The sequence below is a fragment of the Etheostoma cragini genome, chromosome 4 (genome assembly GCF_013103735.1).
Source record: "Etheostoma cragini isolate CJK2018 chromosome 4, CSU_Ecrag_1.0, whole genome shotgun sequence".
NCBI classification, from domain to species: domain Eukaryota; kingdom Metazoa; phylum Chordata; class Actinopteri; order Perciformes; family Percidae; genus Etheostoma; species Etheostoma cragini.
Window position 1 is genome coordinate 2,478,803 of NC_048410.1, and position 19,949 is coordinate 2,498,751.

A 19,949-nucleotide genomic window follows, 5' to 3' on the forward strand; every position below is an offset into this window, starting at 1 on the left:
CATAATGGTCCAATATCAATGTTTTCTGGGAATAGGGTCTAAAAATAACATAATTACACTTTATGTTCTCCGAATCAGTAGAAATGCTAAAACTTCAGATTTTTAGCGCCTCTTAGCACATAAACAACAAATTCAAAATGTCAAGTTGGCTCAACAATATTGTAATTAGCCTAAGAAAGGTAAATTAACATATGGAGCAATACACATTTATATCTCTGTATTTAGTAAGACATCTGTTGTATTAGCAAAATAATCATTGTACATCATATCTGTGCCAACCTTTGACTTTACACCATTATGTACAACACATCTCTACAGAGGGGATATGAGAATAACCCTCTATGAAAACATGTAAAATTGTTAAAATCATTTTTTTTTTAAATATAAAACTTTCATGGTTGCCCAACAACCAGATTACACAGGTTTTTTTCCAACCAGCACATATTTTTGTTGTTTCTTTACTACAATTATCGGCTTGAAGAGCATTCGTAGAACATGTGTTACACGATGTCTTAAAATAAAAAAAATAAAAATAAAAAACACAATTCATAAATTTGACAAGAGGTCAATTTAACATTATCAAACAAGTTATATTTTGAAATGCAAACATCAAATATCTGTATATGTGCCGTTAACCAACTACACCTTTAGAAAACGCTAATGTCGTTCACCCTCTGAAAATACTTATTAATAATAAATGAAATGTTCTGATTATTGCTGTTATGGATGATTTTGATTTTTTTTTTTACATTGTAGGTGTCCAAGAATTTTTATGAATTCAAATAAATCGTTAACTTTGAGTTCAATGATTTTAAATTAAAGGATCAAACTAATGAATTTGCACGTTTTGGCCATAATAAGCTACAGTGCGTTGTTATTGTGACCCCCATGAGGAATTCTAAGTAATGACAACAAAACTGTCGATTTGATTCTGACTATGTAACTCACAGTCTTGAGACACTGAAATGACCTGAAACCAAGAAGAAAACAATCTCAAAATATAGTCTAAAGTAGATTTAGGGCTAAAACATGCATGACAGACCCAGCGATGACAAGTATCCCTTTATTACAGCTGAATTTGTCTGTTTCCTTGTATTTTCTCTGTTACTTTATAGATTTTTAGTCTGATATTGCATCGATGTCGTTCACTTTCTTCAGAAAACAATTAAAACAGACTTCAGCTGTATTTGGTTTTTGTCTGAAGGCAACACAGAGGATGATCTTCAGAGTTCAATGTTTGTCAGAAGTTGCTCTTCAGCAGAGCAAATTTAGTTTAGTGTAAAAAGTACGAGCTGCAGCTAAAGAACAGCACAGCTCTTCCTTCTTCTTACTGGGTTCTGCTGTCGTTCCTGTAAGGCACCAGCATCACATCACGTTAGCCAATATCAAAAAGCTCAATTCAAACATGGCTAGCTGTGAGGTTTGTTTGATGAGCCACACAAGCCACCAACAACCTGACGGACCCCTCCTGTTTCAGCTCTGAGAGTTTGGACTTTCTTGTCATTTCTTCAGTTATTCATTGCAGAGGTGTGTGTGTGTGTGTGTGTGTGTGTGTGTGTGTGTGTGGGGTGGGGGGGGGGGGGGTTGTCCTGGCTATCAAACACGATCACTTAACGATGTAGGACTGTGCAATTAATCACATTTTAATCGCAATTTCGGCTGATGGCGATCACAAAAACAATGTAACTGAGAAAAATGATTTTTTTTTTTTGCACATTACGTACAATGTATTGTGTCTTGTGTTTGAAGGGGAATTCAAAAAGTTGAACAGGAAAAGTACTCAAGGGAAATTTCAAGGTTTGAGGTGTTTCCACTGTTCTTTTGTTTAACTGTTTATTTAGGTTCAATAAATGCAACATCTTTCCAAAAGTCAATGAGTAATCGTTTTAAATTGTGATGTCCTTATTGGCCCAATTAATTGTCATTATGAGTTTTTTTTTTTTTTACCATAATTGAGCTCTCACTTTCCCAAATACACATGTCAGCTGAGTGTTCATCTGTGTATGTGAGGTTTAGACAGCTGGAGCCGCTGAAGAAGTTTCATTTTTATCAAAAAAACAATCTTTTCCTTTTTAAATTTAAACCTGCTTGTCCAAACTTACTACTTACATTTAAAAAAATATATATATTAAGTGACTTAAGGCCGTATTTAATTCATCAAAATATATCAGACAAAAATCAAAATATATCTGACAAAAATAAAAGTAATCACGGTAAGTCAAAATAATGAAATACAAAGTCAAAGCTATTATATTTTAAGACAAGATCTTGTCACAAAGATCATGTGAAATGTATAAAAGGGGATGTGATTAGCTTGTGGCAAATTAACAAATTATAACAGGGTCGCTGGTGCTTAATGCTCTCGGTGTTTGTGTGTTTGAACCGACAATATTGTAGTAAAATGTAATTATAAAGCACTGCTCGGCTCAGTTTGTTTGCATAACAGCTGTGTGTGTGGCGATGAAGTGCACTTTTTTTAAATTTTAACAAACTTTTTTTTTTTTTTTTTTTTTTTTTTAAATGGATGAAATACTCCAAAGTCAGTTCCATCGCATTGCAGCAGTCCATCGTTAGTTAAAAAAGTAAACCTTAAAAACGTCAAAAGGTAAAAATGCTAAGGGTGAAATGTCAGCTGGGTTATTCCTCCTGCTTTTACTTTTAAAGTGACGACAAATCCTTCTTCACACAGGCCCCCCCCCAAAGGTTCAGATGAGCGCTCTCTCTTTACTTAATACGTCTCCATGATGGAAAACATGTTTCCCCTCCTGAAAGCTCTTTAAGGGAGTTCACGTCGGGCAGCTGCGGCCTGATCCGTTGATCCGTTGAACACCACGACTCTCCTGAGACGTGGCCGACACGTCTAGTCTCCCCAGTAGTGGTTTGGAGAGAAAATGTTAAGATAACTAAAGTTGGATGAATAGTTTGGGAAACAAAAATATTCTGTGTGCTTTCCACGTTAGACCAGAAGAGGTCCTCAAACTGCGGCCGGGTCTCAACAAACAGGGGGTCCCTCCATCTGGGAGCCAACTGGGAGGAGACCCACTACCCCCCCAAAATAACTTTAAAACAAGCTCAAACTGGGGTTAGGGTTGCAGGCCAAAGGGCTAAAGGTCAGGGTGTGGAGGGCTTGTGGAGGATGCCCTGCAGGTCCTCCGGTAGGGCCAGAATAACGGCTTCAATGTGGGCCCGTAGTTTGGACAGAGTCCCCAGACACACTGGGAGGTGGTCCCTCTCCGCCTGACTCTGCAGCCAAAAGAAAATTAACAAACTGTATTAGCACAACTCATTCGTTGTTTTTTTTAAATCTGACATTCATGTGAAGGGATTTCAATGCTACAACTAGTAGAAGCAGTAGATTTAAAGCCTTGGTTCATTCATTCATTCATTCATTCATGATTATTATACAGGAAAGTTAAAAAGCAACGTTACGTTACAATGGGAAACAGGCCTGACTCAGTTGAAAACTGGTTTGCAGCAGGTTCCTGTTCTCCGGTTCTCAAGCTTTTTTGTTCTGCAGTAGCAGTAATAGTAATAGTAGTACGCAACACTGACAGTATAAACAGTAATATTTGTCCTACTGATGTTTTTGAGCTTTGGATGAGTTTGCACTGACCAGTTTATCTTTCAGCTTCAGGACCAGATCTACTGTCTCTACCTCCGAGTGCATCTGGACTCTCTGCTGCAGATCCTACAGTCAGTCAGTCAGTCAGACAGATAGACCGAAACAAAGACAGACAGAAAGACAGAAAGACAGACAGAAAGACAGACAGATACAGTCAATCAGACAGTCAGACAAACTTTTTTCTTTGGTCCACAAAACCTCTAGAAGCTTTGGTACAATTTGGGGGAGAATGTGTCAGGGTGATTTAGTCAAAGTCTAAAATATCAGTTTTTTTTTCTAGTTTACAGAATCAGAATCTTCTCCCTCCCTCCCCCCCATCCCTCCTTCCTCCCTCCCTACCTACCTCCTCACACAGCGCCTCAAGGTGCAGCGCCTCCAGTTTATGGGTCATCTCTCTCCTCCTGTTGCGGAACCAGCCGTCAAAGTTGGGAGATTTGAGGAAATGCCTTCAGACGCAGAGGAAACCACACATGAGTTCACATGACCCTCAGGATTATGTGCATTTCCATCATTAACTCCAATAATCTTTACTTATCCTTTTGTTCGTTCTGTTACTCTATAATCAGGTAAACTCAACACTTCCTTGATAGTTCAGTAGGATGTGAGGCTTGCTAGCTCGAAGCTAGAACGGAGTTTGAGAACGGCAACACACAGAAAGCAGAAGTTGAGGGGCAAAGCCTGACATCTGGCGTGTGATGTCAGGCTTTATCTTGGAAACGTACGTCCGTTGATCCACACTAATATATTGTTTGGAATGTGTGTGTGAGTGTGTGTACCTGTAGAGTCCTATCCAGTCTCCTTTCAGTCTGGATGTAAGCTGAGGTCCTGCTTTCTCCAGCGTCTTCATGAAGTCCTGCTGGATGAACGGTCGCAGTTGAGGAGGACTCTTCCAAGGACTGATGGACTTCTGGAGAGGCATCAGACTAGCCACGTACCGCTCCTGTAACACACACGCACGCACACTGTTAAATCATTTCAGAGACAGGCTTATTGTCAATTACAATAACCATAGTAAGAGAAAAGAAAAGAAAACAAGGGCTGCCAAAGCCAAGAATCATAAATATAAAAAACAGAAACATGTACAATAAAATATAGGTAATATGTATCTGTTTATGACAGACAGAACCATGTCACCATGAGACAAAACCATCTTGAGAAATGTAAAGATAAAATAAAATGCATTGGTTGTTACCAGTGGAATGATGAAGCTCTGTGTCAGTTCTAAGAAGTAGCGTCGAAGAATTGCATTTTGGGCTGCTGAGGGTCTCTTCTGTTGAACACCCTGAAAAACAATCAGAAAATCATAATTATTCAACATGTATCTGATGCTTCAGAGGACACAGCGTCTCATCCTTCTAAAAACACATTTCCTCCATGGTTCCTCTCTCCGGTCATGGTTTGCTTGGGTCTCTCCTCTGCTTCAACGATGGGACAGACTAAGATGCGGATTTAACAGCCTGGGACGTAGCCCTCGTCTCACCTTCTGGAGCTGTTTGATGATTTCTTCATCTTTGTTGAGATACGGCTTATACGCAGTGTACACACCTGCAAAACACACACACAATCAACTGCACATCAATCACAATCAATAAGCACATCGCAAAAGATACTCAAGGTTTTTTGTGTTTCTTTATAATGTCACGGTCATTCTTTTTTTTAAGTGGTGCCTTTTATATTCAATTCAATGATCAATTTGTTAAATAAAGTAATAAATAACAATATTCAACGTTGGCACACATCACAGATTTTACTCATCTCATCATGCAACCCTAACATACTGTTTATCCATCTATCTATCTATCTATCTATCTATCTATCTATCTATCTATGAAATATAAACACAAAAAATGAAGCGTATGTATTTACCAGGTTTAGAGTCCAGAGTTTTGAGGTTTTTCAGTTTCTTGACTTTCATCTGCTTGGCCATCTCTCCTGAGAGGAGCGAACAGATGGAAAGATCGGATGTGTTACCCGACGGCTGACTTACAGCTTTACAGCAATTCAACACAGAGGTGGGCCGCGATTTAAACTCCTTTACACGCTGTTGGGTAGTTTAATCTACAGCAATGCATCATGTTCTATAAGACAATCATACAATTGTAGTAGTGCAATCCTGTGAAAACCACATATCTCTTAAAAGTCAAGTTCATGGTGTCAGAAACACAACCCTGTTTGTAGCTTTCTGACGATGCATTTTCCAGCTGATCCAAGAGGCTTTTTGAAGATTTTATTTAGCTTAAAAAGGTGCATTATGAGTTCCTGCATGGTTTCAGCACAATTTCATTTTTGTCTCCAATGGTAGGAATCTCTCCTCATCCGCTACCTGCCCGCCCTCTGAACACACCGTGAAAAGGCCCGGTCTCGAGAGACAACACAGGGGTCGCAGACGTCAAATCAACACTAGGGGCACAGGCTGTGCACCAAAATACAACAAACCACTCCAGCCAATCACCGACAAGATGGTTGGGGAAGAGGGCGGGGGTCATGACAGAAACATGTTGGGAGGGGCGAGCTTGTTTTGTTGAAGAAGGATAATTTGTTAAACCTGTAAACAAACACTTCACCCTTTAAGTTACCAGAACATTTCTAAGTCAGATTCACCAAATTTGGTTTTCAATGGAAAGGAAGGGTTTGGAAAATTATAATCTGAAAATTAACTATAGCTGTCAAAAAAGGTCAATATTTGCTTCCGAGATATCGTGAAGTAGAAGTATGAAGTAGCATAGAATAAAAACCAGACCGAGACCAAAAGTACACTTCCACATACTTTGGGCCATCCAGAGGTAAGTTGGGAGGCTGAAGTTGCGAAAGGTGTAGTGGATTTTATGGCATTGCGTCAAACATGGCATTTAAGTGAAGTATTTGAAAACCTCTTGACTAGTAGAAGTGTTATCTACCTGCTTGCTTCATGTCTCCGATGCGGATGATGTGCGGCCAGTGCTGCAGGGTTTTAGCAAAGAAGGGATTGGTCACTCCCAGAATGACTGATGGCCTGTAGAAAGAGAGAGAACACAGAGAGAGCTCATCGATTACACTACAAGTATTAGCTTTGGCAAATATCAACAGCTCTCTACGCACAACAACAGGAACAAGGAGGAAGACGCTGATATCCTACCAACTTAAACCTTTTAGGGGTGGAGAGCAGTTATGACTACAGAGAGCAGGACCATCTTTACAGAGTGTTTAACTTTCTGGAAATTAAAGTCTTATTTCTGACTGTTGGAACATTTCAACACTGACAGGGCTTCTGCAGGTTCCAACAAGTCTAATTTAAGACCTTTATGAATGAAATTTAAGACCTATATAACAACAAACATACAACAACAAGATGCAACAAAAGGAGCCACAAAAGTACTTGCTAACTTGCACATTTAGGCCTTTATCGCATAGGACTGCTGAAGACATCGATGAGTAACACTGTGATGAACAGAAAGTTCTACTGACACGGTTATAATAGTTCAGAATTTTAGTGTTTATTTTGACTTTTTAAATTTAATTTAGTTTAGTTTTAGTTCGTTTTTTTAAGAGTGTTTTTTCCAAAATAAGTTTCGTTTCAGTTTTTATATATTTAGTTTGACAAAGGTTTAGTTTGTTTTGGTCCGGGCCAGGTCTAACGTCTCAGACGTTTGTTGCTACATATACTATTATAAAAAAACTAAACAGATGGTTGGAGAATAGCCATATTTAAAGTATAATCTTTGCCCTACTTTAGTGTCCGATGTAAAGCGATAACTCACGTCAAGTCTGTGCAATTTCTTTGGTTTGGAAATGGTTCATTTTTATTTTATTTTTACTTTTTATTTTAAATTGGCGATACAGTTTCAGTTTAGTGTTACTCCAAGGATTAATTTTTTTTTAATTTCAGTTATATATTTTCTTTATTTTATTTTTATAATAAGCTGAAAAAAAATCTACTTCAAAACAAATTAAAAGGTGAGCTCTGAACAAAACCATATTTCATTTAGCAGATGCAGATGGGAAGTCAGCGACTTGCTCAAGTGCGACATGGTAACTGTCGTGCTGGTTCGTGTTTACTCACGGAGCCTGCGTCCTGGTGGTGTACTCCTTGAACTCGCTGTCGTGGATGGTGAAGTACGGCCGGAAGTCACTGCAGTAACGCAGCGGAGAGATACAGCTGCAGAGAGACACACAAAGACAGAGAAATCCTAAAGTTGAGAACCGTGAATAACCCGATTAATGAGCCTCCCATGAGCACAATGTCAGGACTAATGTCATCTTTGGAAGAAAAAAAATTATTCATTACAGTCTGAATCTAGGTAATTCCCCACCAAGAAACAAAATTTCTACATTTTACTGTATTTAATATACTCCGCAAAAAAAAAAAAAAATGTCCTTTGACTTTCAACTGCTTTTATATTTTACCAAAACTATAAATATTCAAATATTTGCATGAACATTAAAAAAATGTAACAACTAAGACATAAACTGAACAGTTTTCACAGACTAACAGAAATACAATAATGTGTCCCTGATGGGGGGGGGGTAGACCTGAGTATCAGGTGTGGCCACCAGCTGCATATAGTACTGCAGTGCATCTCCTCCTCGTGTACTGCACCAGACCGGCCGGTTCTTGCGCTGGTTTTTCCGTCCTGTACCTGTCCTGCAGGTGTGATTTTCAGATACAGCGATCCTATGCAGGTGTTGTTACTCGTGGTCTGCCACTGCGAGGACGATCAGCTGGGCTTCCTGTCTCGCTGTTTTAGGCGTCTCACAGTAGGGACACTGAATGTATTGCCCTGGCCACATCTGCTGCCCTCATGCCTCCTTGCAACACGCCGAAGGCACCTTCACGCAGATTAGCAGGGACCCTGGGCGTCTTTTGTCTCGTGTTTTTCAAACTCAGAAAAGTCTCTTTCCTTTCCTAATTTTCTTTTAACTGTGACCTTAATTGCCTACCGCCCATGAGCTGTTGTTGTCTGTTTGACAATAACAGGCACATGTTCATTAATTGTTCATGGTTCATTTAACAAGCATGGAAATCACTGTTTAAACCCTTTAAAATGAAGATCTCTAAAGTTATTTTGATTTTTACAAAAGTATCTTTAAAAAAAAAAGGGGGTGTTTCATGTTTTGCTGAGTCTACATAAAAAAATATTTCTAGACATTTTCTGTCTTTTCTAGGACTTAAAAGTTAAAATTCAGAATACACATTCAATTAATCGAACTGGACTTTAAATGCCAAATTCTTCTGTAGCTGCCCCTAACCATCTCCAACTCACCTGACCAATGCCAGCACGGTATCCGACGACTCTGCCGGCGACGGCGCCATGACAACGAGTGCCTCCCCCAGCAACACTAACTCCCACAACATCTGGATGTGGAAGAAGACTGGATAAAAACACCTGTAGAGAGGAGTTTTAGAGTGCATATAGTTTTGTTATCTTGACATTACAATGGTTGTATGTACAGATTTAGTTCACTGTCTTGAGCACGACTCGAGTCTTTCCTATTAGATTTTTGCAGTATTGAAGTATTGAAATTACGTGAAACAACGGATAACCTGAAAAGGTAGAAAAAGGTATTCAACAGTCCACAAAACTGTAGTATGTTTGGAAAGTGTTGTAATGTAAGGAATTGTGGGACTAAAACTGATTTTATTTTTTTAAATGAACTTTTAAGTGAACTACATTTTTGTTATGCTTACCAATTTCTCAGCACAAATGATATTGAAAGAACAATTATTTCTTTAGTATGCATTTCCTGTGCTTTGTTGAACTTTTCTTTTTGGGCTGGGGAACATCTGTCGACATAACGGACTGATGAAGATATCTCAGTGGAGTTTCCCTATTCATTTTTGTTTCTGAATCTACATTTTGAACAGCTCAGGGGGTCTTTTTATTTGAAAAACAAATTTACCTGAATGTGAGTAGACTGTGTTTATTGTTCATATTTTAAACCTGAATATAAAATGTTAAAATTAACACAACAGGGTGACCGTGCTGCAACAGAAACAGCTAAATGACCTATTCATAAATACCATGACTACCGGTGTTCATGCTGGACACACTGACCCTGTGGGTGAGTTCTGTGAATGAGGGTGCCAACTGTACAAGTGAGTAATCACGTTTTATAAAAACAAACTAAATATAGAAATGAAGATACTCTACAGCAGGAACCATCTCTTTATCTTTTTGTCCCATAAAAACTATTTCTCACAGCTAATGTTTGGGGGGGCAGGGGGGGGGGTCGTTCTCCAGGTGTCAGCAGGTGACAGAACCACTGAACAGCAGCTGGAAACAAAGCCCGACACAAGCATGTGTATCGTAGACAAGTTAAACACGCGACCTGCAGGTCTCACCTGAAGAGGTCGACTTCATGGATGGTTGGGAGCACGATGGACACCTGACTGTCACTCTGGAAAACAGACAGACTCTCGATTAGCTGAAATAATCAGGTTTTCAATATACATTCATGCAAAAACAATAATACCAAAAGTAATACAAAATGTAAAAAAAAGAGAGTGTAAGAGTGTGTGGGAGACTGTGCGTGAGTGTGTGTGTGTGTGTGAGTGAGTGAGTGAGTGAGTGAGTGAGTGAGTGAGTGAGTGAGTGAGTGAGTGAGTGAGTGAGAGAGAGTTTTTGTGTGTGATCACCTGGGCGGACTGGACCAGCTGTGAGGTTCCTGGTTTGTCGTAAGAGGTTGGGATGCGAACCTGCAGTGGCACACCGATTCAAAAAAGTCACAGATTGAACACTTGAATCATTGTCTATGTGTACATTTGTGTATGTATGCGTGTGTGTGTGTGTGTACCTTTATTACCACGCCCATAATGGGAAGCGTGAGTATTCGTCCAGGATGGGGCGTCGGCCAGCGGTCTATGTCATTGCAAGCTGTCAATCATATACACAAAAAAGAGTGATCTGAATGAGATTAAAACGTTCTCCCTGCGGCCACACCAAGGTTATAATAGTTTAAAATTGTTGACCTATCATGAAGCATTTATGTTTACTTAACAGGGAGATTACATATACAGTTTTTGTTGAAACCATGTTAGTGAGGTATTGAGTGAGAAGTGTATATATCACTTCTCGAATCTGTAGTTACATGGTAGTTTACGAGTAGAGTAAAGAAGAGAAGGACAAAATGGTGCATGAAAACAGACAGACAGGTAAACATACTGAACAGCCTCTAGACAGGTAGACAGGTAAACATACTGACCAGCCTCTAGACAGGTAGACAGGTAGACATACTGACCAGCCTCTAGACAGGTAGACATACTGACCAACCTCTAGACAGGTAAACATACTGACCAGCCTCTAGACAGGTAGACAGGTAAACATACTGACCAGCCTCTAGACAGGTAAACATACTGACCAGCCTCTAGACAGGTAGACATACTGACCAGCCTCTAGACAGGTAGACAGGTAATCATACTGACCAGCTTCTAGACAGGGTTCCTGTTTCTCAAAGTATTCTGGAGCCATGATCTTCAACAGCGAGTGGAAGAACGTCACATAGGGCATCTTACTGATCAGGACCAGGGACTGAGGGAGAGACACAGACACGCTTTACAATTTCAGGATTCAATATTAAGGTGTTTTTGAAAAAATTCTACTTGCCCCAAGTCAAATTATAACTGGCCTTTTGTAGTTATATATACAAAGAATTAAGTAAATCAGAGGAAGAGTCAGACGTTCCTTAAAAAATGCTGCACTATTATCTGCCTTGGGCTTAGCCTTGATCGCAGCCTTCTGCTTTTCCTTTTTCTAACAAGACAGCCACCAATTATGCGTCACTAGCACCAAATAAATTCATAGGAAGTATCATGACAACCAACTTGTTTTACTTTTTTATTTTTGGGGGCATTTTAGACCACTTCCACAGGGCAGATGAAGACATGAAAGGGGAGAGAGAGGGTGGATTTGAACCAGGTGTGTGAGCCAGAGGCCGCCTCATTCTTCTATACTTTACATCAGGGGTCTTCAACGTTTTTAAAGCCAAGGACCCATTAACTGAAAGAGAGACGGAGCAGGGACCCCCATCGCAAAACAATGTGTTACATTGTGTAAAAATTAAGTTGCATATTAAACTGGGTCTACAATAACACGTAGGATGGCGTAAAGCCTTTAGAAATACATGTTGGCATAGAATACTAAGCTATTAAAATGATAATTGTTGACATGATTTTCTAAATCGGGTTTTAATGTTAATATCTGTGGATGGCTATCTTAGTGACCACCTTACCTATAAGCAAGTGTGCTTATAATCAATGTAATTTTCACTGCTAATCATATATGTTGTATTCATGTCAATACATATTATTTTTCTTGGAAACTTATAAACAACAATAATTTGGTGCCCCCCCCCCCCCCTGCAGTTACTCTGAGGACCCCCTGTTGAAGATATCTGCTTTTCATTGATGGCTCTGTGTAAGTCTTTGGTTTGTTAAAGTTAAACTGACTAACGACACTGACCTTCTGGAAGTATCCTCTCTTCAGGGATTTGTCTCGCACCTGACGGAAGTACACGTAACCATAGTAATGGCCTTGTTCCCTCTGCAACACATACAGAGAATCAGAACTAAGATTTATATCACTAAAACAGAGGACTCAGAGGTAAACACTGCTGCGTGTTTGTATATTTGTAGGTGGTGCTGTTAGAGTTCTTGACTGTGTGTGTGTGTGTGTGTGTGTGTGTGTGTGCGTGTGTGTGTGCGTGTGCGTGTGCGTGTGCGTGTGCGTGTGCGTGTGCTTCCTAACCTTCAGACAGGGTGGTGCGTCCCGGTCGGTGGTTTCCAGGAAGCAGCCGAGCGAAGACTTCCTGTTGGAACCCTGACGAAAGCGAAAGCAGAATTGGGTGTCGCCAAGGCAACCTGGGAACACAGAAACAGTGATGTGGTGTTTTTTGATTAAGTGTCTATTTGACAGGAGGAAAACAGTCAATCACACACAAAACTCCGAAAGTTGTAAGAGTTGATTTAGATGCTTTTTTCCTGCGATTTTAATGTGCCCCAGTCAGCTCTGGTCAGTGACTTCCTGGTTTCCTCCTGACTTTTGGACAAACAGGAAGAGGAAGCAGGAAAAAAAAAAAAAGAGGAAATGTCCGAGGTTTCACAAACTGGCCTTTGTCCCCCACATGACCTCTGCACATCCTCCAGCAGATTAGAGTACAAGACACACACAGACACACAGACACACACACAGACACACACACCTCAGCCAAGGCTCAATGACATCATGCAGTCGGGTTGCGTTCGAGACCACCCAGTGTGAAACAAGCCATCCGCAGCTGAACCGCAGCTCTGATTCTCAGTCTGCATTGACTTCACAGACTCCAAATGCTGTTCATTTTATCCGTGTGTTTCTATTCACTTCGATCAGAGCGTGTGAGTCACTCCCTTTGAACCTGCCAGCTCTGTCTGTAACGCCGAGGAGAACCTCGTTAGCATAACAGACGCAGTAAAGTGCAGAAGAATTTACGTCATCATCACAGAAGGGTCAGTCTAATGTTTGGAAGATCTGTGTCCTTAATTTTATGAATCTCAAGATGTCTGAATTGTGGATGAATTGGCTGAGAACCGTTGCAAAATTAATCTCACAATATTCAGAATTTCAAATTTCATACTCTTAAATTATTAAAAATGTCAATCACAGTATCACAGAGTCCACGGTGATGTCTTTAAATGTCACCGTGAAAAACCCCAAAGCTATTCAGTGTACTATTATATAAGACAAAAAACGGCAGCAACTATTAACACTATTTACTAACAATTAAACTTAAAAAGCTGGGAAAGGAGAATTATAAAAAAGGTAAATGGTATTGTGACAACATCAGATTTGATGCCAATTCAATTCTGTTGATCAAGGAACTATTGAAAAATCAGCATTGCTACAGCTCTTGATATAATTATGACTACCAAACACTGTAGCCTGGTCTCATTTAAAGCTGGCTTAAGTGATCGCAAGCTGTGGAACAAACTGTAAATACAGACGGCTTGTTTATTGCTAATATTTTGCAAATATATATTTATTGCCATATGGTAACATTTTTGTAATTTAAAATGTAAAGACAACTTATTTTAACAGTCAGTTTCTGTTGAGAACAACAACGAGAAGAAATACTAGATGGCAGAAGGGTTCTTCTCAACAACAGCTTGAGTTTTTTCGAGGTGCACTGGAATGCACCATTAGCTTATGAGGTGCAATTAAATGCACCATTAGCTCACGAGGTGCAATTAAATGCACCATTAACTCCTGTCGGTGTTGTTGCTTCAACAACTGCGACTCCCGCAGTGTCCATTGCGCCAAAGACACAAACACTGTCTGTAGCTGAAGACTGCGGCATGTCCCGTTGTTGGAATCCTTGGCAGTGAAATACAGCCACACGTCATTTTCAGTGTAAGCCGGCTACCAGCTAACGCTAGGCTCACGATACCTGCTGCCAAGTATAGTGTCAACTCGCGTGACATGTGGTAATGCTTCTGTTGCCTGCAACATCTGTTCCAGAGCACCTGAGAGCAGTGCAGGCATGTAAGTGGCAACAAAATGAGGTGCCAAAAATCTAGGTTGTCATTATATCCGGTTGAGGACCCGGTGCCGTTTCTTTACCCAACCCTAAACCAGGGTCAAAGTGGATTGAAGACAAAGGAATGGGGGGCAAATTTTGATGCACACCTGGAAAGTTCTTCGACTGATCTTGTAGGTTTCACCACTATCCCATTGACAAAATGTCAAAGAGTGTTGTGTCGAGCTTTGCATCCACAAGGGACACTTTAAAGGCAAAATGTTGTTTAAAAACAATATCATCTTCTATGGCGGATTCATCATTGATGATATTGATAAATAATCTAAAGTCTATCATTTTTGATCATGAAGAGTAATCAACGTTTTATTAGACTCAGTATTAGACTGTCGTTGACAGTGTGAACAGGTCAAATCACTACTGAGAGATTTCAGATAACCGAGAGCCCAAACAGGGATGCAGGAGAGAAGCTAAACTTCAAACAGAACAAAAGACTTTTAAACGTCTCTCCTGCTCAGGTCCCTTAGACCACTGGTACACATCCTTAGTTTTGGGTTCATAAAATGTACCCGAAAATCCAAGCATATTACAAAAACCCATCACGCAGCTGGGCAGAAAGAAGTTACGTCCTTCGGCACACATACAGCCTGTAGGCAGCACTATTTCATTCGTCAATGCATGTTTTTGTATCAATGTATGTAAGTAATGTATCTAAGGAACAACTGAAATTTATACAAACACAATAACAAAAACGATGTTCATTCAATTATGTAGGCTGCCTAATTACACAGCATGTGCAGCAGGAGATGATGCACTTGTTTATTTGCGCATTAACCGGGGAAGTGAGATCCGATCACATGTGGGCCTTCAGAACGTATGTGGCGACACGTCCAACTGCCATGTGTGAACTTACATACTTGTGATGTCCTGACATGCTCATCAGATCACTCAGGACGGATATTATGACAGGTCAAAACAGGGCCTTGGATGGCTGGCTTTTCCCTCTACCTTCCCAATGTGGCTGTTCTCAACAGCTGTCGCAGGAACGCGCCGTTCTTTTCTAGCAAAACCCGGCTCTCAATCCTGACGTTCACCATAAAGTTAGACCAAAGTCTCCACAGTGGTCTGCTGGTTCTGCTGCATTCAGAGACAAAAGTTAAAAAAAGGCTGCAACAGTAACTCACCTGAGTTGGAGTCAGGAAAGGAAAGGTAGCAGATGCTTGTTTTCTGAAAGAGAAAAAAAGATTTTGTTTGTTTTAGTCCTCTTTATCATGTCATCTCAGGTTGATTCAGTGACACACAAATGGCACAACAGATAGGAAGCAGTCAGAGATCATCGATCTTCATAAAGAGGAACACAAAAAATATTACAAATAATCTACCAAACTTCAAAGATCTTCTACGGTGTAAGAAGGAGAGGTACCGCAGGTCCTTCATCCCGGCCGCTGTCAGACTCTACAACACCTGCACCACCTGATAATGTTGGAGTTTCTGTTCATTTTCTCTCCCATCTACAACACACACTTTCTTTCTGTTTATCTTTAATATCGGTATTTATATTAATACAAGTACTTACTTTCAATATTTATGGTCACAGGTTAATATAATTTATATTATGCCACCGACTCTTGCTTCATTACTCTAATTACACGTTCAATCTGATCTTAACGTCACTTAAACTGCAATATTGTTTTTTTGTATCATGGCAACCGCACTTTAAAATACCTTTATTCAACGCCATTTTGCTTTCTTTCAGTCTACCATGTAATCATTGTCTATTGTTTGCCTGCTTTTCTTGTGTGTTTACTTGTTTGCGTGTTTTTGTTTTTTGCTGTTATTGAAGAAAATGCTGCTGCTGTAATAAGGAAACTTCCCCGTTGTGGGATGAATAAAGTATAATCTAATCTAATCTAATCTAATCTAGAGACTCGCTTAAACCGCCTCGCCGTCTGTGTGAAAGTTACAAAGACGGAATCGGGGGGGGGGACAGAGTGGTTGTTGCACCTTTAAGCCAGCAGCAGAAGTCGTTTAAGAGCCGTAACAAAGCTGAACCGACGTCTATGTGAAAGGGACAGCGGCATGGCGGGACTACATGCAGAACGACGCGCAAATAGAGCCAAAGCAGCTTTCCGAGGAGCCAAAGTTTTAATAACTTACAGAAGCATTGTGTGCAAAAGTCAACCTACTCTTCCTCACACGCACGCCAGTGTGTGGGTCGGGTTCAGTGGTTGATTAACACTAGTCACCGACGCTGTTGGGCTGAATCCTGAAATGCCGACATGCTATGTGGAATCGTGAAATCTTTGCTTGGTTCTGTGTGAGTAATGAATAGTCATAGCCGGCATGTGGGCACACCTTCATTACGGCGCTGTTTCAGAATCTCTGTGAGAAAGCGGGTTTAGGATTTTTTGTCGTCTATCAGCATGTGATGACTTAATTTACAAGAAGAATGTTAGATATCTAAACTTATTCAAAATCACACCGGGTCAGTCTGACTCACCTCTTTCTCTGACAGTTTGGAGTGGTGAGGATAAATAACCTGGAACAGACATGAACACAGTTACTACACAGCGGGAGCTCATCAACAAACATGTAAAAACTGTGTTCAGCATCTTTAAAACAAAACATCAGCACATTTTAATCACAGGTTTTTAAAACTTGGACATCTTTACCAACACGTATTTGTCTCTCTCTAATGTCACCGGGTAACTTACTTACTGTAACTGCTATCTGCCATATTGTTGTACTTGATTTTGTTAGAGTTAGCTGTCATTATATTACATTATACCCCTTTATTATGTGATTATCGCATTGTACATTTTAGCATTAAATAATATTTGTGGTGGCAGTAGCTCAGTCTGTAGGGAGTTGGGGTGGCAACTGGAGGGTTGCTGGCTCAAGTCCCAGCACGTACCAAAGTACAAAGTGTGGATTGGTAGTTTGTAAGATGCCAGTTCACCTCCTGGGTACTGCCAAAGGGCTCTTGAGCAAGTGCTCAGGGTGCTGATCCAGCACCGGCAGCCCACTCACCCTGACATCTCTCCACTTGTGCATGAGTAGGTCCTGAGCATGTGTGTGTGTGTGTGTGTGTGTGTGTGTGTTTATTTCAGGCCTGTGTGTAGCAATTTCAAACACACAGAGTGCAAATTGTAATTTCCCCACTGGGAAAAAAATATATAAAAATTGTTATATAATGTAATATCTATAGCAAAGTATTGACTCCCTGAAATTTGTCCAAAGCATAGAGTATTAAAAAAACTGTGAAGTACTAAAAGGTACAAATGTCTGGTCAGATTTGTAGTCTTGTTAACTTTCTCCTTTATTAGATTTAGATTTTGGTTCATACTAAAGATTGACAAATCAATTAAAATGTTGATATCTGTACCCCGACACCCAGAGGCTACCCTGTAAACATTTAATGAACATTTTTCAGATTAAAGAGACAATCTTCAGTCAATGAAAATTGACAAACTGCTCTTATAACTAAAAGAAAGTTGTGCACTCTGTGATGTTCATTTCATTTGAGTAAGTGAAACAGAACTACTTGAAGGAGCCTGAACAAAAACCACATGTAGACCCTTGTGAAGCCGTGAATTGGGTGTAGCACATTGCACTGCATCCCAAACACCTGTAATGATAACAACGGGTATTTGTTGGTTGGGATTCAAACCCTCCATGCCAGAGATGCCTTGCTCAAGTTCTTGGCTTGGAAAAGTTCAATGTGCGTTTCTGTTGGAGGAAGACTTTAAACGAAAGACCTCCATGTGAGATAGCAGCTGAGCAATGCTGTGGCTGTTGGGTTGGAACAGACTAAGTACAGGGAAGGGAACACACACACACACACACACACACACACACACACACTCAAACTCACACACTTCACCTTGGATAAGATAAACTATAACGTTACTCAACTCGTTATCCTACAGTAAAAGTATTCTTCTAGTGCGTTATTATTCTATATGTCTAGCTATGTGTCAGCACTGTTAAACCGAAGAATAACTAAACAGAGAACCAAACAAAGAGCTTCAAAAAGGGGTTTTTGTGCTCCAGTCCAGGAAATAGTCAGAGCCTTTAATAACTGCTTTTTATTTTTTAGCTACAGTTTAGTTTTGCATGACCCGGCTGTCCCCGGCGGATCCCTTTGCCTCACCTCCACCGCCTGTCCCAGCTCCAGGTCGAAGCCCACCACACAGATGCAGTGCAGCCAGGTGGAGAAGCGGTCCCAGGGCAGCAGGAGAGCCTCCTCCGGGTCCTCGTCACCTCCAGGCCCGGGAGGCAGAGTTATCTCCTCGGCCGGGGAGATGCTACTAGCGTCCTGGTCGTCCAGATCCTCCGACTCTTCGACCTGCTCCCCCAGCTCCTCCGGGCCTTGCAGAGCCATGGCGACGGCCCGACACGGACACTCAGATGCTCCGCAAAATGTTAACGGTTTTCTAAAATAAGTTTGTACGGTTTATCTAGTTAGTTTACCCCCAGGTGATAAGCAGAGTAGGCAAGCAGAGCTTCAGAAAGTAGCTACTTAGCTAGCGCTTAGCACAGCAGCAGGAGCGTACGTACGACGTGATGATAAATGGTGCAACGTCATCACGTAAAGTCGTCCCTGGCACTGAGTTGCATTCAAGTCAACAACAGCCTGTGAAGGTGTGTGTGTGTGTGTGTGTTATTAACATCCATCAGGAAATATAAAAAGGAAAAGTTAATAACGATAAAACTAAAAATGCTTATAGTTCAGTTAAATTATGATGTTTTAAACCAAATGTTTTACTTTTATAGTCAAAATTGCGAGATAATAATTCAAACTTGACTTTCTAAATCCTGATAAGATAAGATAACTTGTATTGATCCTCAGAGGGTATGATAGAATAGAGTATCAAATATTAAAACAGTGTAGAATGGGTATAAAACAGTAAAATATAGTACAGCGTAATATAAATATAATAGGATATAGGGTAACAGAATACATCAACATATAAGTAAAATAATTAAGGAGACAATAAGTCAGATTTTTTACTTTTTCATGTCAACAATAAATAAGTCAAACTTCTGAGATGTTTATTCATTATTAAAAATGTGGTCTTATTAAGTTCAACGTTGAGCTAGTAAATCAAATAGTTATTCATAAATATTGAAATTCAAGTCACAACATTATCAACGCAAGTAGCATTGAAATGACCAAAACTTAAACATGCTTGTCATTCTTAAAATGTTACAGAATGATCACACACTGATGGATTTAAAGATGCAGTAGCTAAGCCTTATAAAACTCACTTTCTGTCATATTTGCTGAAAACTGACCCTACGTTCGAGTAGTACTACATATAGGTGGAAAAAATCAATTCAGCATAGTATTACAATATTTTCTGTAACAATAACACTTTTTAACATGTCCTCTCTGGGTGCTAGATGAGACTTTTGGACACCACACTGCTGCACTAATGCAACCTGCACATTTGGTTTATTTACATTTACATGAAGCATACATTTGAACATTTTAGCATATTATTTAAGCTGTCGCACGTTATTGTTCCCCCATCCTGTACATATTCAAATATATTTGTCTTTTTACTTTATTTGTATTATTATTTCATGTATATTGTATGTATGTATATTTTTCCTAGTATTTCATTTATATTTAGATTTTGTGCTTTGTGACTGATTATGCTGCTGTAACACCGGAATTTCCCATTTTTCTTGGGATCAATAAACATTTATCTATCTATCTATCTATCTATCTATCTATCTATCTATCTATCTATCTATCAATACTGTATCAATACACAGCTGCCAAATATTGATCTTTTATTATAAATGTGTTGGTCAGTTTGTCCCATTTTGCAGCAAC

The 19,949-nt window shown here is 39.9% G+C and overlaps 1 protein-coding gene and 1 long non-coding RNA gene across 2 annotated transcripts; one reads left to right on the top strand and one right to left on the bottom strand.

Annotated features, from left to right (window-relative positions):
* The first annotated feature begins 365 nt into the window (after nucleotides 1-365).
* LOC117943820 lies at nucleotides 366-16,605 on the top strand. Its single transcript, XR_004656439.1, has 3 exons — nucleotides 366-488; nucleotides 16,126-16,130; nucleotides 16,595-16,605. It is a non-coding gene; the product is annotated as an uncharacterized LOC117943820 (long non-coding RNA).
* On the bottom strand, nucleotides 2,222-18,650 carry dennd6aa (DENN/MADD domain containing 6Aa). The gene is made up of 19 exons (XM_034870180.1): nucleotides 18,258-18,650; nucleotides 16,605-16,643; nucleotides 15,289-15,331; nucleotides 12,343-12,455; nucleotides 12,058-12,138; nucleotides 11,022-11,127; nucleotides 10,394-10,473; nucleotides 10,236-10,295; nucleotides 9,942-9,997; nucleotides 8,863-8,985; nucleotides 7,662-7,757; nucleotides 6,520-6,614; nucleotides 5,489-5,554; nucleotides 5,103-5,167; nucleotides 4,815-4,904; nucleotides 4,399-4,562; nucleotides 3,966-4,068; nucleotides 3,614-3,688; nucleotides 2,222-3,243 (listed from the first exon to the last, which is right to left on the bottom strand). The coding sequence occupies exons 1-19, from the start codon at nucleotides 18,486-18,488 to the stop codon at nucleotides 3,112-3,114; spliced, it is 1,818 nt and encodes a 605-aa protein (XP_034726071.1). The 5' UTR covers nucleotides 18,489-18,650; the 3' UTR covers nucleotides 2,222-3,111.
* Nucleotides 18,651-19,949: the final 1,299 nt, after the last annotated feature.

Excerpts from the sequence above, each read along its gene's own strand:
- dennd6aa (XM_034870180.1), bottom strand. The coding sequence starts at position 18,488 with ATGGCTCTGCAAGGCCCGGAGGAGCTGGGGGAGCAGGTCGAAGAGTCG. Across the intron at positions 6,615-7,661 it reads ACCACCAGGACGCAGGCTCC|GCCATCAGTCATTCTGGGAG; the intron begins GTGAGTAAACAC and ends CTCTTTCTACAG. Across the intron at positions 4,905-5,102 it reads TCATCAAACAGCTCCAGAAG|GGTGTTCAACAGAAGAGACC; the intron begins GTGAGACGAGGG and ends ATTGTTTTTCAG.